Source organism: Oncorhynchus clarkii, chromosome 1 (assembly GCF_045791955.1).
Source record: "Oncorhynchus clarkii lewisi isolate Uvic-CL-2024 chromosome 1, UVic_Ocla_1.0, whole genome shotgun sequence".
NCBI classification, from domain to species: domain Eukaryota; kingdom Metazoa; phylum Chordata; class Actinopteri; order Salmoniformes; family Salmonidae; genus Oncorhynchus; species Oncorhynchus clarkii.
The window spans coordinates 55,670,806-55,686,577 of record NC_092147.1 but is presented as its reverse complement, the minus strand read 5'-3'; the positions used below and the strand labels follow the sequence as shown (position 1 = coordinate 55,686,577).

At 43.5% G+C, this 15,772-nt stretch overlaps 1 protein-coding gene across 1 annotated transcript in view; it reads left to right on the top strand.

The window, feature by feature from the left end:
* Window positions 1-15,772, top strand: part of LOC139409029 (cadherin-related 23) — a 611,517-nt gene that overhangs the window by 257,141 nt on the left and 338,604 nt on the right. The window contains exon 8 of the mRNA XM_071153685.1: window positions 14,965-15,043. Coding sequence (XP_071009786.1) covers window positions 14,965-15,043 — 79 coding nt within the window. The remainder of the gene's footprint in view (window positions 1-14,964; window positions 15,044-15,772) is intronic.

Sequence of the window (15,772 nt, the reverse complement as noted above, 5' to 3'; positions counted from 1 at the left end):
AAACAAGTTGTTAGGTGTAGGCAAGACCATAAGCAAGTCGGTAAACTGGGATATGACTTAAGAGTTAATCAGGGTGATTTTTCCACAAATAGACAGGTATTTTCCTTCCCATGGTAGCAAGATCTTATCTATTTTTTGCTAACTTTCTATTAAAATGTACTAGTGATATAATTTATTTATTTCGGGATATGAGTACCGAGTATGTCCACTTCACTGCCAGACAATTTTATTGGTAAACTACACAATCATTTTTTAATGCACCAACACGTACCTTATCATGCTTTTTTGTAATCCAGAGAGGATAGAAAATGTATCTAGATCCTCTATGATCCAAATTGTGGATTTAAATGAGAACATGTATCATCAGCATACAATGACACATTTGTTTTGAAGCCCTGGATTTCTAGCCCCTTGATATTATTGTTGGATCTGATTTTAATAGCTAACATTTCGATGGCCATAATACACAGATACAGTGCTTTCAGAAAGTTTTCAGACCCCTTGACCTTTTCCTGATTTTGTTGCGTTACAGCTTTATTCTAAAATTGATTAAACAGTACCCCATTATCTACACACAATACAGCATAATGACAAAGAGGAAACAGGTTTTTACAGATTTTTGCAGTTTTTTTAAATTATTTGATTGGAGTCTACCTGTGGTAAATTCAATTGATTGGACATGATTTGGAAATGCACACACATGTCCATCATTCTTAAATAGAAGAAGTTTGGGAAAACCAAGACTCTTCCTAGGACTGGTTGCTCTGCCAAACTGAGCAATCGGGGGAGAAGGCCTTAGTCAGGGAGGTGACCAAGAACCTAATGTTCACTCTGACAGAGCTCCAGAGTTCCTTTGTTCCTTTCTGCAGCACTCCACCAATCAGGCTTTTATGGTAGAGTGGCCAGATGGAAGCCACTCATCTGTAAAAAGCACATGACATCTCGCTTGGAGTTTTCCAAAAGGGACTTAAAGGACTCTCGGACCATGAAAAATAAGATTCTCTGGTCTGATAAAACCAAGAGTGAACTATTTGGCCTTAATGCCAAGTGTCAAGTCTGGAGGAAAACTGGCACCATCCCTACGGTGAAGCATGTGGTGGCAACATCATGTTTTTCAGCGGTATGGACTGGGAGAATAGTCAGGATAGAGGCAAAGATGAACAGAGCAAAGTGCAGAGAGATCCTCAATGAAAACTTGCTCCAGAGCGCTCAGGACCTCAGACTGGGGCGAAGGTTCACTTCCAACAGGACAACGACTCTATGCACACAACCAAGACAGCGCAGGAATGGCTTCAGGACAAGGTTCTGAATGTCCTTGAGTGGCCCAGCCAGAGGCCGGTCTTGAACCCGATCTAACATCTCTGGAGAAACCTGAAAATAGCTGTGCAGCGATGCTCCCTGTCCAACCTGACAGAGCTTGAGAGGATCTGCAGAGAAGACTGGGAGAAACTCCCAAAATATAGGTGAGCCAAGCTTAAGTGTCATACCCACGAAGACTGCCCACATGTGCCTAATTGGTTTATGAATAACTTTTCAAGTTCAAAACTGTGCACTCTCCTCAAACAATAGCATGGTATTCGTTTATTGTAATAGCTAATGCAAATTGGACAGTGCAGTTAGATTAAGATTTTTTCTTCTAACTTAAAAACCTCATGCTATTCGCATTAGCTTACGTTAGCTCAACCATCCTGTGGACGGGACACCGATCCTGTTAAAGTACTTTGCTTCCTCTTTAAAAATATTGTTTGGTGGATCATTTTTGGAAGCATTTGTATGTTGAAGATACAAAAATGGAAAAATGAATTTTTCCCAATATTCCATACAGTTTGCTTCATTTTTATAATATATTACTCTTGATCTTTCTTGAATAAGTTATTTTTGTTTTTCCTCTAACTTATTCTGTGACTCTTTGGTACAGTTTTTATTGCTACCTATCTATACTGTTATTCCCTCTGTTTCATTTGTTAATATGAACTCTTTTGACCTAAATTGCTTTTGTTTGAAGATGAGTTTTGAATTGTTGGCCTCTAAAGGCACATTTAAAAGTGTCCCCTTTACTTTACTTAACCATCTCATCTGCCTCTCTTTTTCCTCTTATCATCAGTGAGATTGTTAGCAGGAGACTGAGGTTAGACTCTGAGTCAATTTGGGAGACCAATCTCTCTTTTTCTCTCTCACTCTCTGTCTCTCACTCTCTCGCTCTCTTTATTTCCGTCTCTCTCGCTCACTCTCTCTCGCTCTCTTTATTTTCATCTCTCTCTCTCCCTCTGTCCCCCCCCCCCCCCAGGTCCCCACAGATGCATTAGGTAAGGGGTGAACGCAATTGCAGCGTTAGATTTACATTGTGCTTCCTCCATTGTGAGGCCTCTATCAAAGGTCATCCAGGCCAGGATTTATCTCTGAGACCCACAGGAGATCCGAGACACAAATTTACTCACCGTGTCACCACCCCATATGCCCAGACTGCCGGGCTAGAAAGGGAGGGGCAGTGCGTGTCTCCTCTCTCATTCCCTCTCTCTGTCCCCTCGGTTACAGTACTCCCTCTCACTCCCCTCACGCGCGTGTGTGTGTGTGTGTGTGTGTGTGTGTGTGTGTGTGTGTGTGTGTGTGTGAGAGAGAGAGTGTGTGTATCCATCTTGACTGTGCTCATGATGCTTAGAGTTTTACTAAATGGGGTTTTCTGGTTCATGTTAATGGTTGTTCACTAGTACATGAAATTTCTCACTGCCTCCCTCTTTTCCCTCTCTAACTGCACTACCCAGTCCTTCTCTCTTACCCTCTCTTAATCCCTCTCCCTCTCTCTCTGTCCCCTCCTTCACTACCTTCCTCCCTCTGTACCTCTCTCTTCTCCATCTCCCTCTTTGTCCTCTCTCTGTCTTCCTCCCTCCTATGTTCCCTCACCCCCTCATTCTGTCCCCCTCTTCCCCTCTCTGTCCCTCTCTCGTTCCCTCCCTCACTCCTTCTATCTGCCCCCTCTCAGTCCCCTATCTCATGCCCTCTTATTCCCTCCCTCACTCCGTCTACTCCCTTACTCCCTCCCTCTCTCTGTCCCCCCACTAGCTGAACTATCCCGTCTCTTTCTCTTACCCTCTCTTACTCCCCCACTCTGTTCCCTCCCTCTCTCCCTCTCTCCCTATCTTTTACTCACTCCCTCACTCGCCCTTCTTCCCATCTCACTCGCTCCCTTTCTCTGTCCCCTTCCCAGCTGTGCTGCTTTGGTCCCCTCTTTCTTTCTCCCCTCTTCCTCCATCTGTTCTCTCTGTCCCATCTCTCTGTACGCTCCCTGAATTCCTCCCTCTCTCTGTCCCCTCTAACTGCACTAACTCTGTCCCATCACTAAATGCACTGCCCACCCCCGGCCCCCTTCCTGTCCTCCCTCCCTCTCCCTCACTCCCTACCCCTCTGTCCCTCTCTTTGTCCCCTCCCCACACCACACAACTCCATCCCTCTCCTAGTACCCTCTATGAGGTGCAGTAGTGAAATGTCAAGTGCTACATTTGCATGCATATTAACGGGGTGTGACGGAGGCGAAGCCTGGTGTCTCCCAGACTCTTCGATTCATCAGCTGTCACAGCGAAGGTCAGGGGGAGAGAAAGAGAGAGGGAGAAAGAAGGTGGAGGAAAGAGGAGAGAGGGAGAAGGGAAGAAGAGATGGAGGGGAGAAAGGGAGAAAGAGAGGGAGAGAGAAAGAAGGAAGGGAGAAGGGGGGCAGAGGGAACGTGGGGCTCACAGAGTATCTTATCTTCATGGAGAGCTACTGGATGGGTTTGGCTTTTGCTCCAGCCCTACACTAACACACCTGATTCAGCTAATGTAGGTCCTGAGGAGTAGCTGATTAGTAGAATCAGGCTTGTTAGAATAAAGTTGGAACAAAATCCTGCACACTCAGTAGCTCTCTCTCTCTCTCTCACACACACACACACACACACACACACACACACACACACACACACACACACACACACACACAGAGATACATATACATACACACACACAGCCATCCAACCACCCACCCAGCCACACTTGTCTCTCTGTGGCCTGATAGTGATGTGATGAACTGGATAACAAAAGCACTTAGCTACAGCGCCACTGAAACACAGACAGACATCCACTATGCTGTACATGCAATGTGCTTACACACACACAGTCCTGCCCTAACATCATATTCTAACTGGCATCTGTCATTTTCAGTTTGCTAGTTGTTATGTCTTGTGCGTTTCATAACCTTGTCTTTATTACAATTCAATAATGATGAGAAGGTGGACAGGAATCATTTCAACCAATTATCTAGAATGTGCTCATCTCAACATATAGAACCCCCATGATGCTCTGCGGCACAACCCCAATACATCATCTCCTCCACTCCTACTTTATGTGTCCCCATTATGAACAACAGTCCTGGAAGGGGACCATGAGCCCCTAGGTGATGACTTCTGGGTCAGGGTGTCACCCAGTAACAGTTTTGGTCCACTCAAATAAAATAAAACTGTTGGTTCTGTCAGTGTTGGTTTACTCAACAGTAGGTGATCTGTGTGCCGTCTCCAGATAACGTCCTCTGCCGTAACAACATAGTAGTTACATAGGTGTTATAATGTAATTACATGGTAATAAGGTTGTAGCGCTATCAGTTATTACACAGTTGGAACAAGGAATGTGTGATTACACATCCACTTGCTGAATGTTATTTCACATGTGTAATTACTGATGTTAATACATCTTTTCTTGTTCCAGTATGTAAGCAATGTTTTGTAGTTACATGTTTGAAAGTCACCTGTGAATTAGCATGTTAATAACTCTAACCAAAATCTGACCTTGTGTATGGTGTCCATATTAGGACGCTCTCAGTCTCAGTAAGAATTGCATCATTGTCCATAGGACTTAAGTCATTCTCAGTAGGAGTTGAGTCATTGTCAGTAGGAGTTGAGTCAATCTCAGTAGGATTTGAGTCTGCAGGAGTTGAGTCAGTGTCAGTATGATTTAAGTCAATCTCAGTAAGAGTTTTTATTTTATTTTATTTCACCTTTATTTAACCAGGTAGGCTAGTTGAGAACAAGTTCTCATTTACAACTGCGACCTGGCCAAGATAAAGCATAGCAGTGTGAACAGACAACACAGAGTTAAACATGGAGTAAACAATTAACAAGTCAATAACACAGTAGAAAAAAAAGAAAAAAAAGAGAGTCTATATACATTGTGTGCAAAAGGCATGAGGAGGTAGGCGAATAATTACAATTTTGCAGGTTAACACTGGAGTGATAAATGATCAGATGGTCATGTACAGGTGTTGTGCAAAAGAGCAGAAAAGTAAATAAATATAAACAGTATGGGGATGAGGTAGGTAAATTGGGTGGGCTATTTACCGATAGACTATGTACAGCTGCAGCGATCGGGTTAGCTGCTCAGATAGCAGTTGTTTGAAGTTGGTGAGGGAGATAAAAGTCTCCAACTTCAGCGATTTTTGCAATTCGTTCCAGTCACAGGCAGCAGAGAAATGGAACGAAAGGCGGCCAAATGAGGTGTTGGCTTTAGGGATGATCAGTGAGATACACCTGCTGGTGCGCGTGCTACGGGTGGGTGTTGCCATCGTGACCAGTGAACTGAGATAAGGCGGAGCTTTACCTAGCATGGACTTGTAGATGACCTGGAGCCAGTGGGTCTGGCTACGAATATGTAGCGAGGGCCAGCCGACTAGAGCATACAGGTCGCAGTGGTGGGTGCTATAAGGTGCTTTAGTAACAAAACGGATGGCACTGTGATAAACTGCATCCAGTTTGCTGAGTAGAGTACTGGAAGCTATTTTGTAGACGACATCGCCAAAGTCGAGGATAGTCAGTTTTACTAGGGTAAGTTTGGCGGCGTGAGTGAAGGAGGCTTTGTTGTGGAATAGAAAGCCGACTCTAGATTTGATTTTAGATTGGAGATGTTTGATATGAGTCTGGAAGGAGAGTTTACAGTCTAGCCAGACACCTAGGTACTTATAGATGTCCACATATTCTAGGTCGGAACCATCCAGGGTGGTGATGCTAGTCGGGCGGGTGCAGGCAGCGAACGGTTGAAAAGCATGCATTTGGTTTTACTAGCGTTTAAGAGCAGTTGGAGGCCACGGAATGAGTGTTGTATGGCGTTGAAGCTCGTTTGGAGGTTAGATAGCACAGTGTCCAAGGAAGGGCCGGAAGTATACAGAATGGTGTCGTCTGCGTAGAGGTGGATCAGGGAATCGCCCGCAGCAAGAGCAACATCATTGATATATACAGAGAAACGAGTCTGCCTAAGAATTGAACCCTGTGGCACCCTCATAGAGACTGCCAGAGGACCGGACAGCATGCCGTCCGATTTGACACACTGAACTCTGTCTGCAAAGTAGTTGAACCAGGCAAGGAAGTCATTCGAAAAACCGAGGCTACTGAGTCTGAGAATATGGTGATTGACAGAGTCGAAAGCCTTGGCCAGGTCGATGAAGACGGCTGCACAGTACTGTATTTTATCGATGGCGGTTATGATATCGTTTAGTACCTTGAGCGTGGCTGAGATGCACCCGTGACCGGCTCGGAAACCAGATTGCACAGCGGAGAAGGTACGGTGGGATTCGAGATGGTCAGTGACCTGTTTGTTGACTTGGCTTTCGAAGACCTTAGATAGGCAGGGCAGGATGGATATAGGTCTGTAACAGTTTGGGTCCAGGGTGTCTCCCTCTTTGAATAGGGGGATGACTGCGGCAGCTTTCCAATCCTTGGGGATCTCAGACGATATGAAAGAGAGGTTGAACAGGCTGGTAATAGGGGTTGCGACAATGATGGCGGATAGTTTCAGAAATAGAGGGTCCAGATTGTCAAGCCCAGCTGATTTGTACGGGTCCAGGTTTTGCAGTTCTTTCAGAACATCTGCTCTCTGGATTTGGGTAAAGGAGAACTTGGAGAGGCTTGGGCGAGTAGCTGCTGGGGGGCGGAGCTGTTGGCCGAGGTTGGAGTAGCCAGGAGGAAGGCATGGCCAGCCGTTGAGAAATGCTTGTTGAAGTTTTCGATAATCATGGATAATCAATCGGTGGTGACCGTGTTCCCTAGCCTCAGTGCAGAGTTGAATAATTGTTAGAATCAAAATCAAATCAAATTGTATCAAATGTTATTTGTCACATGCGGTGAATACAACTACAATGGGTTTAGAGGGATGTAGACAGCCGTGAAGTCTATTTATTGAAATAAATGGACAGAGGTGCTAGCAAACATTAGTTAGATAGCTATCTAGTTACTTAGCTAGCTGAGCAGCGTGCTAAATCATCCAGCATAACTTCTGTATTCAAAAGTTAAATAGATTACATAGAGAATTTATCCTATCTCCGCTGTCCAACCTCCCATCCCATTCCCCTAACCCCACCCAGCCAATGTGTCTCTATCCCACCACCCCCACCCCCCACTCACGGAAACCATGTTTCCCAGCTGAGACTGACAAAAGTGTCAATAAAAGTTGTCAGCAGGAGTAGTCAGTCTCAGCAGTCAGTGGGAGTTTAATTGATTTTTTATTGAATTTAAATGATTTATGGTTATATAATGAGAATTTAATATAAGAATAATAACATTCAATCAATCTATCATACTGTCTGTCTGTCTGTCTTGTAATCAAACAAAAAAGTTCCATCCTGCTGAATGCACCCCTTGTTTGTTTTTCAGGCGGGTGGTCACATGTATTTGCGATCAGAGGACCACTGGTTTTTGCCCAGTAGGGGGGCAGGGACAGTGGAGGAAGCAAAGCTGGACACAGGTTACATTTACACACATTTCCTTCGAACATATGAAGAGTAATAATTATATTATGATTAAACTACCACATTTCAGTGACAGCTGTGGTTCCTGTTAGATGCCTAAAATGTCCATAAGAATAATACCATTTGCTGAAATAAACACAAAATATTTTTAGAAACGCATCCAGCTGCAGTGCCGCAGCATGGTATATCACAAAAACCCGCATGTCACAAAAAAACTGGCCTCTCATTAAAAGGGGTATCTGGAGTTGCTACATCATTTTTTTTTACATATAAATTCATGATATTGTAGCGAACAGTAGGGCAGGGAAGCAAACCTGGGTCGCTGGAGTGAAAAGAGAACCACATACACATCACACCAATAGGGTAACTGACTTGGTGGAAGTAGTAGTGTGGCTCATATATTGTGGATTGCTACACTGCGAATGGGAAGGCACGTCGCCATGCTTTGACTACTCAGTCCTCTTTCAATGGCCCCACAGCCACCACCCCACTTCTGACATCAATGTAGTGAGAGGCAGGGCAGGGAAGCAAAAAAAGGGCCGCTGGTTTGAAAGATCCTGTGTAGCTCAGTTGGTAGAACATGGCGCTTGCAAAACCAGGGCTGTGGGTTTCGATTCCCACGGGGGAGCAGTATGAAAATGTTTACTAGGTAAACTAATCTACTGTGGTGTCAGACCCCCCTTTGCTTCCAGAACAGCCTGAATTCAGGGCATGGAAACATTGCTCAATTGGTATCAAGGGACCTAACGTGTGCCAGGAAAACATTCCCCACACCGCTGCCACCAAGTGCACCACTGCCATGCTGCATTAACCAATAAAGAAGCTAAACGAACTCAACTATGGTGTTTAACTCCCAGACTCAACCCATCTGTATGGCTACAGTGGAATCTTGTCTTTCTCTCTCTCTTTAGCTCCGCTTCCTCTGTCATGGCGTCTTCAAGCTCACCCATTATTCAGCCGAACCTCACTTCCCGTGAGAACCGTGAACCCACAGAGGAGAGGCATGACAATCTTTACCGCTGCATGTGCTTTAAGGAGTATTGTGTGACCAGACGAACGCTGTCCCAACACCCCCGCCTGGTGCATCTTGATGTACACTCAATCTCAAGAATTCAGCCCGTGCCCTCAGTTATCTCTTGCTCCTCATATGCTGCTTTCACCTGAGGATATACACACTGCAACGCGTGGGTCATTTCCTGACAACACAGACTCCCCCTTTATGGCCAAATCACTCATTTGTGACATTTGAATAACAGCCCCCGGTACTCCCATCGGTCTCCCAGTTACCAGCTACCAAGCCATGTGGCATGAGTCCTCATGAAATGATATCCCAACAATGCTACTAAAGTAACCCCTGCTTCTACTAACATGGCCCATGACTATAGACTCCTTCAATTACTGTCCCTACAGCGACTGCCGTGAGAATAACTACTGCATGTAAACTGTCAAGTGTTCGCCGGCTGTTATGAATGGGGAAGAGATTAATGAAGTTGGAAGAATATCCAACCTAACAATACTCTGAGTCACAAGTTTCTTGAAAGTTGACAATAGTGTCTGAAATGCTAACACTATCTCTGCTACTTTCACCATGATCTGGGTATGTGTAACGTTCAATCTAACGTCATAACAGTCCCTATATTGTGCACAGTTCTCCCTCTCCTACGAGCTATCTCCTAACAATATACATAGTCTCTGGGAATGATACCACTCTATCACCCCGATCACATTCCATCCCACTTAAAGAAGAAAGAGAAAGTACACGTTTAATAATTTCACACCCCCCTTGATGTGACTAAGACTGGGGACAGAACCATCCGTTACTTGCTATGCCCATGTGATGCTGGTCTTTATCATTCAGTAATCTATATGTATTGATGTGATTTACCATTAAAATTCTGACGACATGCTAAGACAAAAGTAAAAAAAAAAAAAAATCCTGGTTTACCCAAGCTATCATCCAGTGAGTTCACTAATAACCTCCCTGTCGGATGACACTTAAAGATAAGGTTTGTAGAGCCTCCCTAGGCCGAATAAATTTGAGCAGTTCCCCCACCCCTCCATTTTGAAAGCAACTCTCTCTCTCGCTGTATCCAAATCATAACTAAAACATTTCATAAATTATCCAACCCAAATGTAGAATGACCGTCCTTAGTGCTTTACTTTGCGTCTATGACTCAAATTCAAGCTTGTCAACCTAGCACACATCATTATGGATGATTATTGATGATTATCTTCTCATTACAGTCCCCCTTTGTCCCGCGAGTGGCCTAGTGATGCATTCTTAGTCCAAATTCTTCCAAATAGATACATCCGTTTTTCCGATGTACTTTCACCTGATCCGCTACCAAACCATTCTGTCTGGTCCGTTTCTCCCACCAGCACCCCCAGGAACATGAGAGAAATTTGAATGTTATATCTCTCCATGCTCACTCCACATGTGCGGTCTCAACACTCCTGCTGCCCATACCCAGGTTTGGTTTGGACTCAGATTGGAGTGTTTAAAAATCATTGTCGCATTGGACACCTTTGTTGCTCTTTCTTCAGCCTGTTAGGGAGGGTTTTGAGGTTCACACACACTGTTTGTGATCAAATTATTAATTCCATGCATTAAGACATGATCAGACATCACCTTCCATGATAACCTCAAGAGAGGAAAGATCAGAACAACAGTTTAGTTCAATTAATTTCTGTTTCAGGAAATCCATACAAGCAATATATGACCAATTATTACATTCCCAATTTTCTTAATAACATTATCTCTACGACAAACATCAAAGAGCATAACAACATACTGCTACTGTTGAAACCACTTTCAAATTTTGTTCCTACACCCGTTTTTTACTGGCGACCTCTCGGAAGAGTTACCAGATCTGGAAGTTAGCGCCCTAACCCACCGGGGAATCTCACACTCCAGTAGACCCAATCTGGTGAAATTTGTATTGAAACAAAGGCAAAAATGAAATCAGCAATACACATTTCACAATCCTTTTGGATGAACTGTTATCCCTTTTTAACATATATTTTTCCTTCTACAGGTATCTGGGAACCCTGTTTATGGTCTAATCCAGATACTTTCATACTTAAAACTGCCGAATATCACTGACTGCTCTCCACAAGACCACAGTCTCCAGGGACATTCCAACGAAAGATAATGAAACCCCCATTTCTGGAAAAGAAAGTGTACATTTCGTTAGCATTCACTATGCTACATTTTAATCGGCAATCCACAAGTATTAATTATAAACCAAACATGATAATGGTAAATGCACTGTCCTTACTCCAATAATTAAATGTTTGTTTTAATCCACCCCATAATTTATGTATATTTTATTTAGCATGTACTATTCTCCATAACCACGACACCACAATGTTTATGAACTAACAAATTAAGAGTTCATTTTAGGTTTGGTAACCCCTATGCTAATTCCTCATGACCCCTCCACCCTTTCGTTCATTCTAGAAATCTATTTCAGAATAATACTACATAAAATGTCTCATGAGATGAGTTATTAGGAGTGTTTGGCCAGATCATTTTAATTTGTTACCTCTTTAGAATCTATCCCCCTGGCATTTCGCCTAGATTCTTTAACCCAAAATACTTTTTCCTTTGGCAATTTTTGCCAATTTCTCATCAGGAATCCACGATATATGATCCCCGGCATCTATTAAAAAGTTGTGTAAGACGTGATCTCATACGTCTTCCTTCTTCCTTCAAAAATAAACTGCAAACTCTGTGAACCACTATTGATCAAAACGAAGCCATGCACTGCAATGTAAAATGTTCGCTCGTTGCCCTCAAGAGGATGTGTCGCAGCTCATTTGACATGGCTTGTATAATGGCATTTCCTCCGAATGCAGCAAGTTCCAGTACCACCCCACACTTATTCTTCCAATGTCCGATAGTCCCACATCTAAACAGGGAGCTATCTCCCTAAGCGTTGATGTTTTTTTGCTATGTTTCATTGTCTTACCTTGGCCATTGAAACCACTGTTAGTGACTACCACTGTGGCCGTATTAACCTCTCGCACATTCCACTCTCACAACATCTTGCTCTATTTCATCCACAACCCCCGCACTTGCCGTTTTGTTCACAGGTTTCAAACCTGGCATCAAAGCCGAAGTACAAATTCTATCAATTCACTCCCATACCCTGTCTTTTTGCAGCTGAGTACCTCTACTAATTTCCCATATTCGAGCCGAATTGGTGTAATGCTCGTGCGCTTCTTTCAGCGCCTCCATGGCTTTATTAAAATCTTGTAGCTCTGCTTGGAGAATCGGGGCTGTCTGTCGCCATATTAATAGTTATTATTCCCAAACCTCTCAAAACGGTGTCAAGGGTATTTTAGATTTCTTCACTCCCATATATAATACACACCTCTATTAACTATTTTCCAAGATATCGCTACCCACTAATATAATAGTTATGGTATTTGTGCATATTAATTGGTCATGGCACTTAATACCTTGTATTAGAATCAATAGTATGGCTTCTGCAAATTACTGGAGAATATGGATGACTTATTGTCTTATTCCAGTATTGTGCCTCAAATATTGCTGTTGTTGATAACCTACATTACCTAAATTATTCACACTTGTCTTCCTATTTCCACATAATCTTTCATTTTTCCCCCTCCCCATAGGACCTAAACCAACCTCTCTCCATATTGCTACTGCTACTATACGTAACTCAAACAGTGTTTGAATATTCTTTTTAAATATTTTTTTTACTCACTAGCTTCTAGAACTCTCGTCTTCCTAAAACTCACTGTCACTGCAGCTGGGACTTTTTTCCCAGTGGAACCTACCCTATACTGTATTGTCACTCATGGATCTCGCAGAGGAAAACCTCCACTCAGGACCTATCCTTATGGAATCTACCCTACACCTGATTTTTACCTGGATCTCACAGAGGAAAACCTTCACTCGAGACCTATCCTTATGGAACCTACCCTACACCTGATTTTTACCTGGATCTAGCAGAGGAAAACCTTCACTCGAGACCTATCCTTATGGAACCTACCCCACACCAGATATTTCCGAGCGGTCATTACACGATGGGCCTACTGAATAAACTCAGGTTTTCTAGGTCCGTATCCTATAATTGTTCAGCATATGATTCTCATCTCCCCAAGATGTCAAAATGAGTGGAAACAGGTGTAGGAACTGTGCCTACCTTGTTTGTTGCCAGCTCCTGCTCCACTGATCTGGACTCTCTGGTTTGACTACAAATTGTGGTAAACCCTGCTCGCAGCACCAACTGTTAGGTTCTAATTTTCAGAGTACAAACTCAATGGAGTACTTCAGCTTCATTGCTAAGCTCTGAATTAAACATTGGTAGTAATTCAATATCTACAGAAAAGAACGTAGTTGGCTCACGTTCTGAGGAGCTGGGGGCATATAAGATAGCCTTGACCATGGACAGAGTCTTGTTGTCACGCCTACTCCTGCTGCCCCTCCAAAGTCTGTTTCATATCCTTTTCTGCAGTCCATGACAATGCTAACTCTCTCTCTTAGCTAGCTCAACTATGCACTTGCCTCTGCTAGCAATACACTGTGCTAACATTAGCCTACACTGTACCAAGGAATATAACAGTTTTAAACTTAAGAAAAAAAATGACTTCTTCTAGACAGAAGATTTACCGAAGGTTCAGACTTACTTGTCAGCCATTCATCTTGAACATGCTCATCTCAATGCATTGAACCCTCCCAATAAACCACACTAGTGTTTGGCTGTGATAAGCTGCGGGGCTAGATTGCCTGAGTGGGTGTCAACTGTCCTCAAGGCCGCTGATATTTACACGTAAAAGGATATTAAACATGTAGCCCTGTTGTAGGTCATTTCTCAAATGCTATCCCTTTCTTTCTCTCTCCTTCCCTCTCGTGTTCTCTCTTTCTTTCTCTCTCCCTCTTTCTCCTGCTCCCTCCATCCCTCTCTTTTGCATTTTCTCCATCCCTCCCTGTCTCTCTCTCTCTCTCCTTCCATCTCTTTCTGTCTCTCCGTTTCCGCTAATCAACCTGCCATCTGTACAAAACTTTGATGACGGGTTGAGAGAGTAAAGGCTTTGTCAAAAACAGCATAGGGCCCGAGTTTGTGGCTGTTGTTTTGGATTTGTGTTGTCAGAAATGACATTTAAACCCTTTCTGGGACAAACACAATTTGGCTGTCAAACCACTGAGCTGAAATGGTAGAAGTGGGAGTATATTTTGGGAGGGGGAGGAGGGAAGGTAGTATTGTACAGGGATAAGGGATGAAGACAGAGAGGAGAGGGGGAATATGTTTGAGCTGAAAGGGAGTGAGTAATAGAGAGAGAGGGGAGGAGGGTGAGGGGAGTTTAAATGCTGGTTGATTGAACATATTGTGTGGACAGCAGGAGAATATTGCTCATATTACTTCAGCTCTCCCTCCCTCTTTCTCTCTCTCGCTCACTTTCCTCTCACAGTCTTTCCCCCCCCCCCCCATCTTCCTCTCTCCCCTCTCCCTCCCTGCCTCTCTCTCTCTGTCTCTCTGGTAGTGATCGCTCACCTCTAAAAGAGCTGTAATTGATTCTGCTGTAATTGGTCAATGACAGGAGATGCTTTGGCAGAAGTGGAGCATAAACACGCCTCAGACACATTTTGTGGAATCAATGGGAGGTAGATAGTAAAGGAGAGAGGGATGGAGACAAGAGAAGGAGGGGGTGTTCTCTGGTCAGCTTGGAAGAGGTAGTGAGAGAGAGGGAAAGGGAGAGAGAGGGATGGAGAGAAAGAGAGACTTTTAAGTACCGCCACCGTGTCTGATTGAGGCGCGGAGGCCGAGAAAGCTCCGCGGATCAAAGACTTTTCAAATCGCTTTTTTTCTGAACCCTCTCTCTTTATCGTTCTCTACATTTTTTTTCATGACTTGCAGCCTTATCTGCTCAGCTGTAGAGTTTTGAAACAACAGGAGAGAAATAAGGCCAGTCCATTTGTGCTTTGTGATGATGTTAGTTACTTTGTGGCAGCAGACATTTTCTTGTTTTCTAAGTGCGTAATGGCTCAGGGATATTGGCTATACATGTTTAATTAGCGGAGGGGGGGGGGGGGGTGTCTATGTGTTCGTATGCGTACTGAGTTTCTCGGTGTGACCGTGTTCTAAACATCTTTCTACTGTGTGTTTGTGTGTGTGTATGTATGTGTTCATGCCTGTCTGAATGCCTGTGTGTTTGTGTGTGTGTGTGTGTCCACAGGGCTATGAGGTGCGCAAGATAAAAGCCATTGACCAGGATCTGGGGAGACCGAGGGGCATTGGCTACACCATCATCTCAGGTCTGTCAGACGCAATCAATCAGTTAATCAATCCCCATCACACACATACGCACAGACACTCAAAATCAATCACTATGATGATGATGATATTACAGAATACTACACAAGGCTAATCCAAACACATAACAATCAATGCTTTCATATAATAATGCAATATAATAATAGAATAGTCTATAAACTATCAAGCTCTGTTCAGTACAACCGTGAAGAACATTAAATATATAAATATAAATACGTCTAAATATGATCAATCAAGATCATACTGTCCATCAGGGAGTTTGGCTACCATGTCTCCTCCACCTGGGTTGTGTTCAGTTGGACACTGTAGCAAAACATTTTTCAAAGGACACTGCAAATAACAATTTTGGGGGAGACAAATGTTTATACCTCCCTGTTTAACTCTGTTTTAAACCCCACAATTTCTGTTACAATACCTCACTACAGTTAGACAGACAGAAACATAATGTCCTGTAAACCAACATACAGGAGTTGGGGCAGTGAAGGTATTTGTTTGTCTGTGTGTGTGCATGTTGGGGACGTCCTCTGTGATGTGCTCCATCTCTTTGTTTCCCACAAAATACAGACACTTCAAACAGAACTTTCTTCAACTCCCTTCCATGTACTGTACAGTATGTACTGCAGCTGAATATGAAAGGTCGTAAGGAAAGGATGAGGATAATTTCCACCAGTCTGTATTGTGCTGATAGGCTAAGAGACCTACTTTATGTT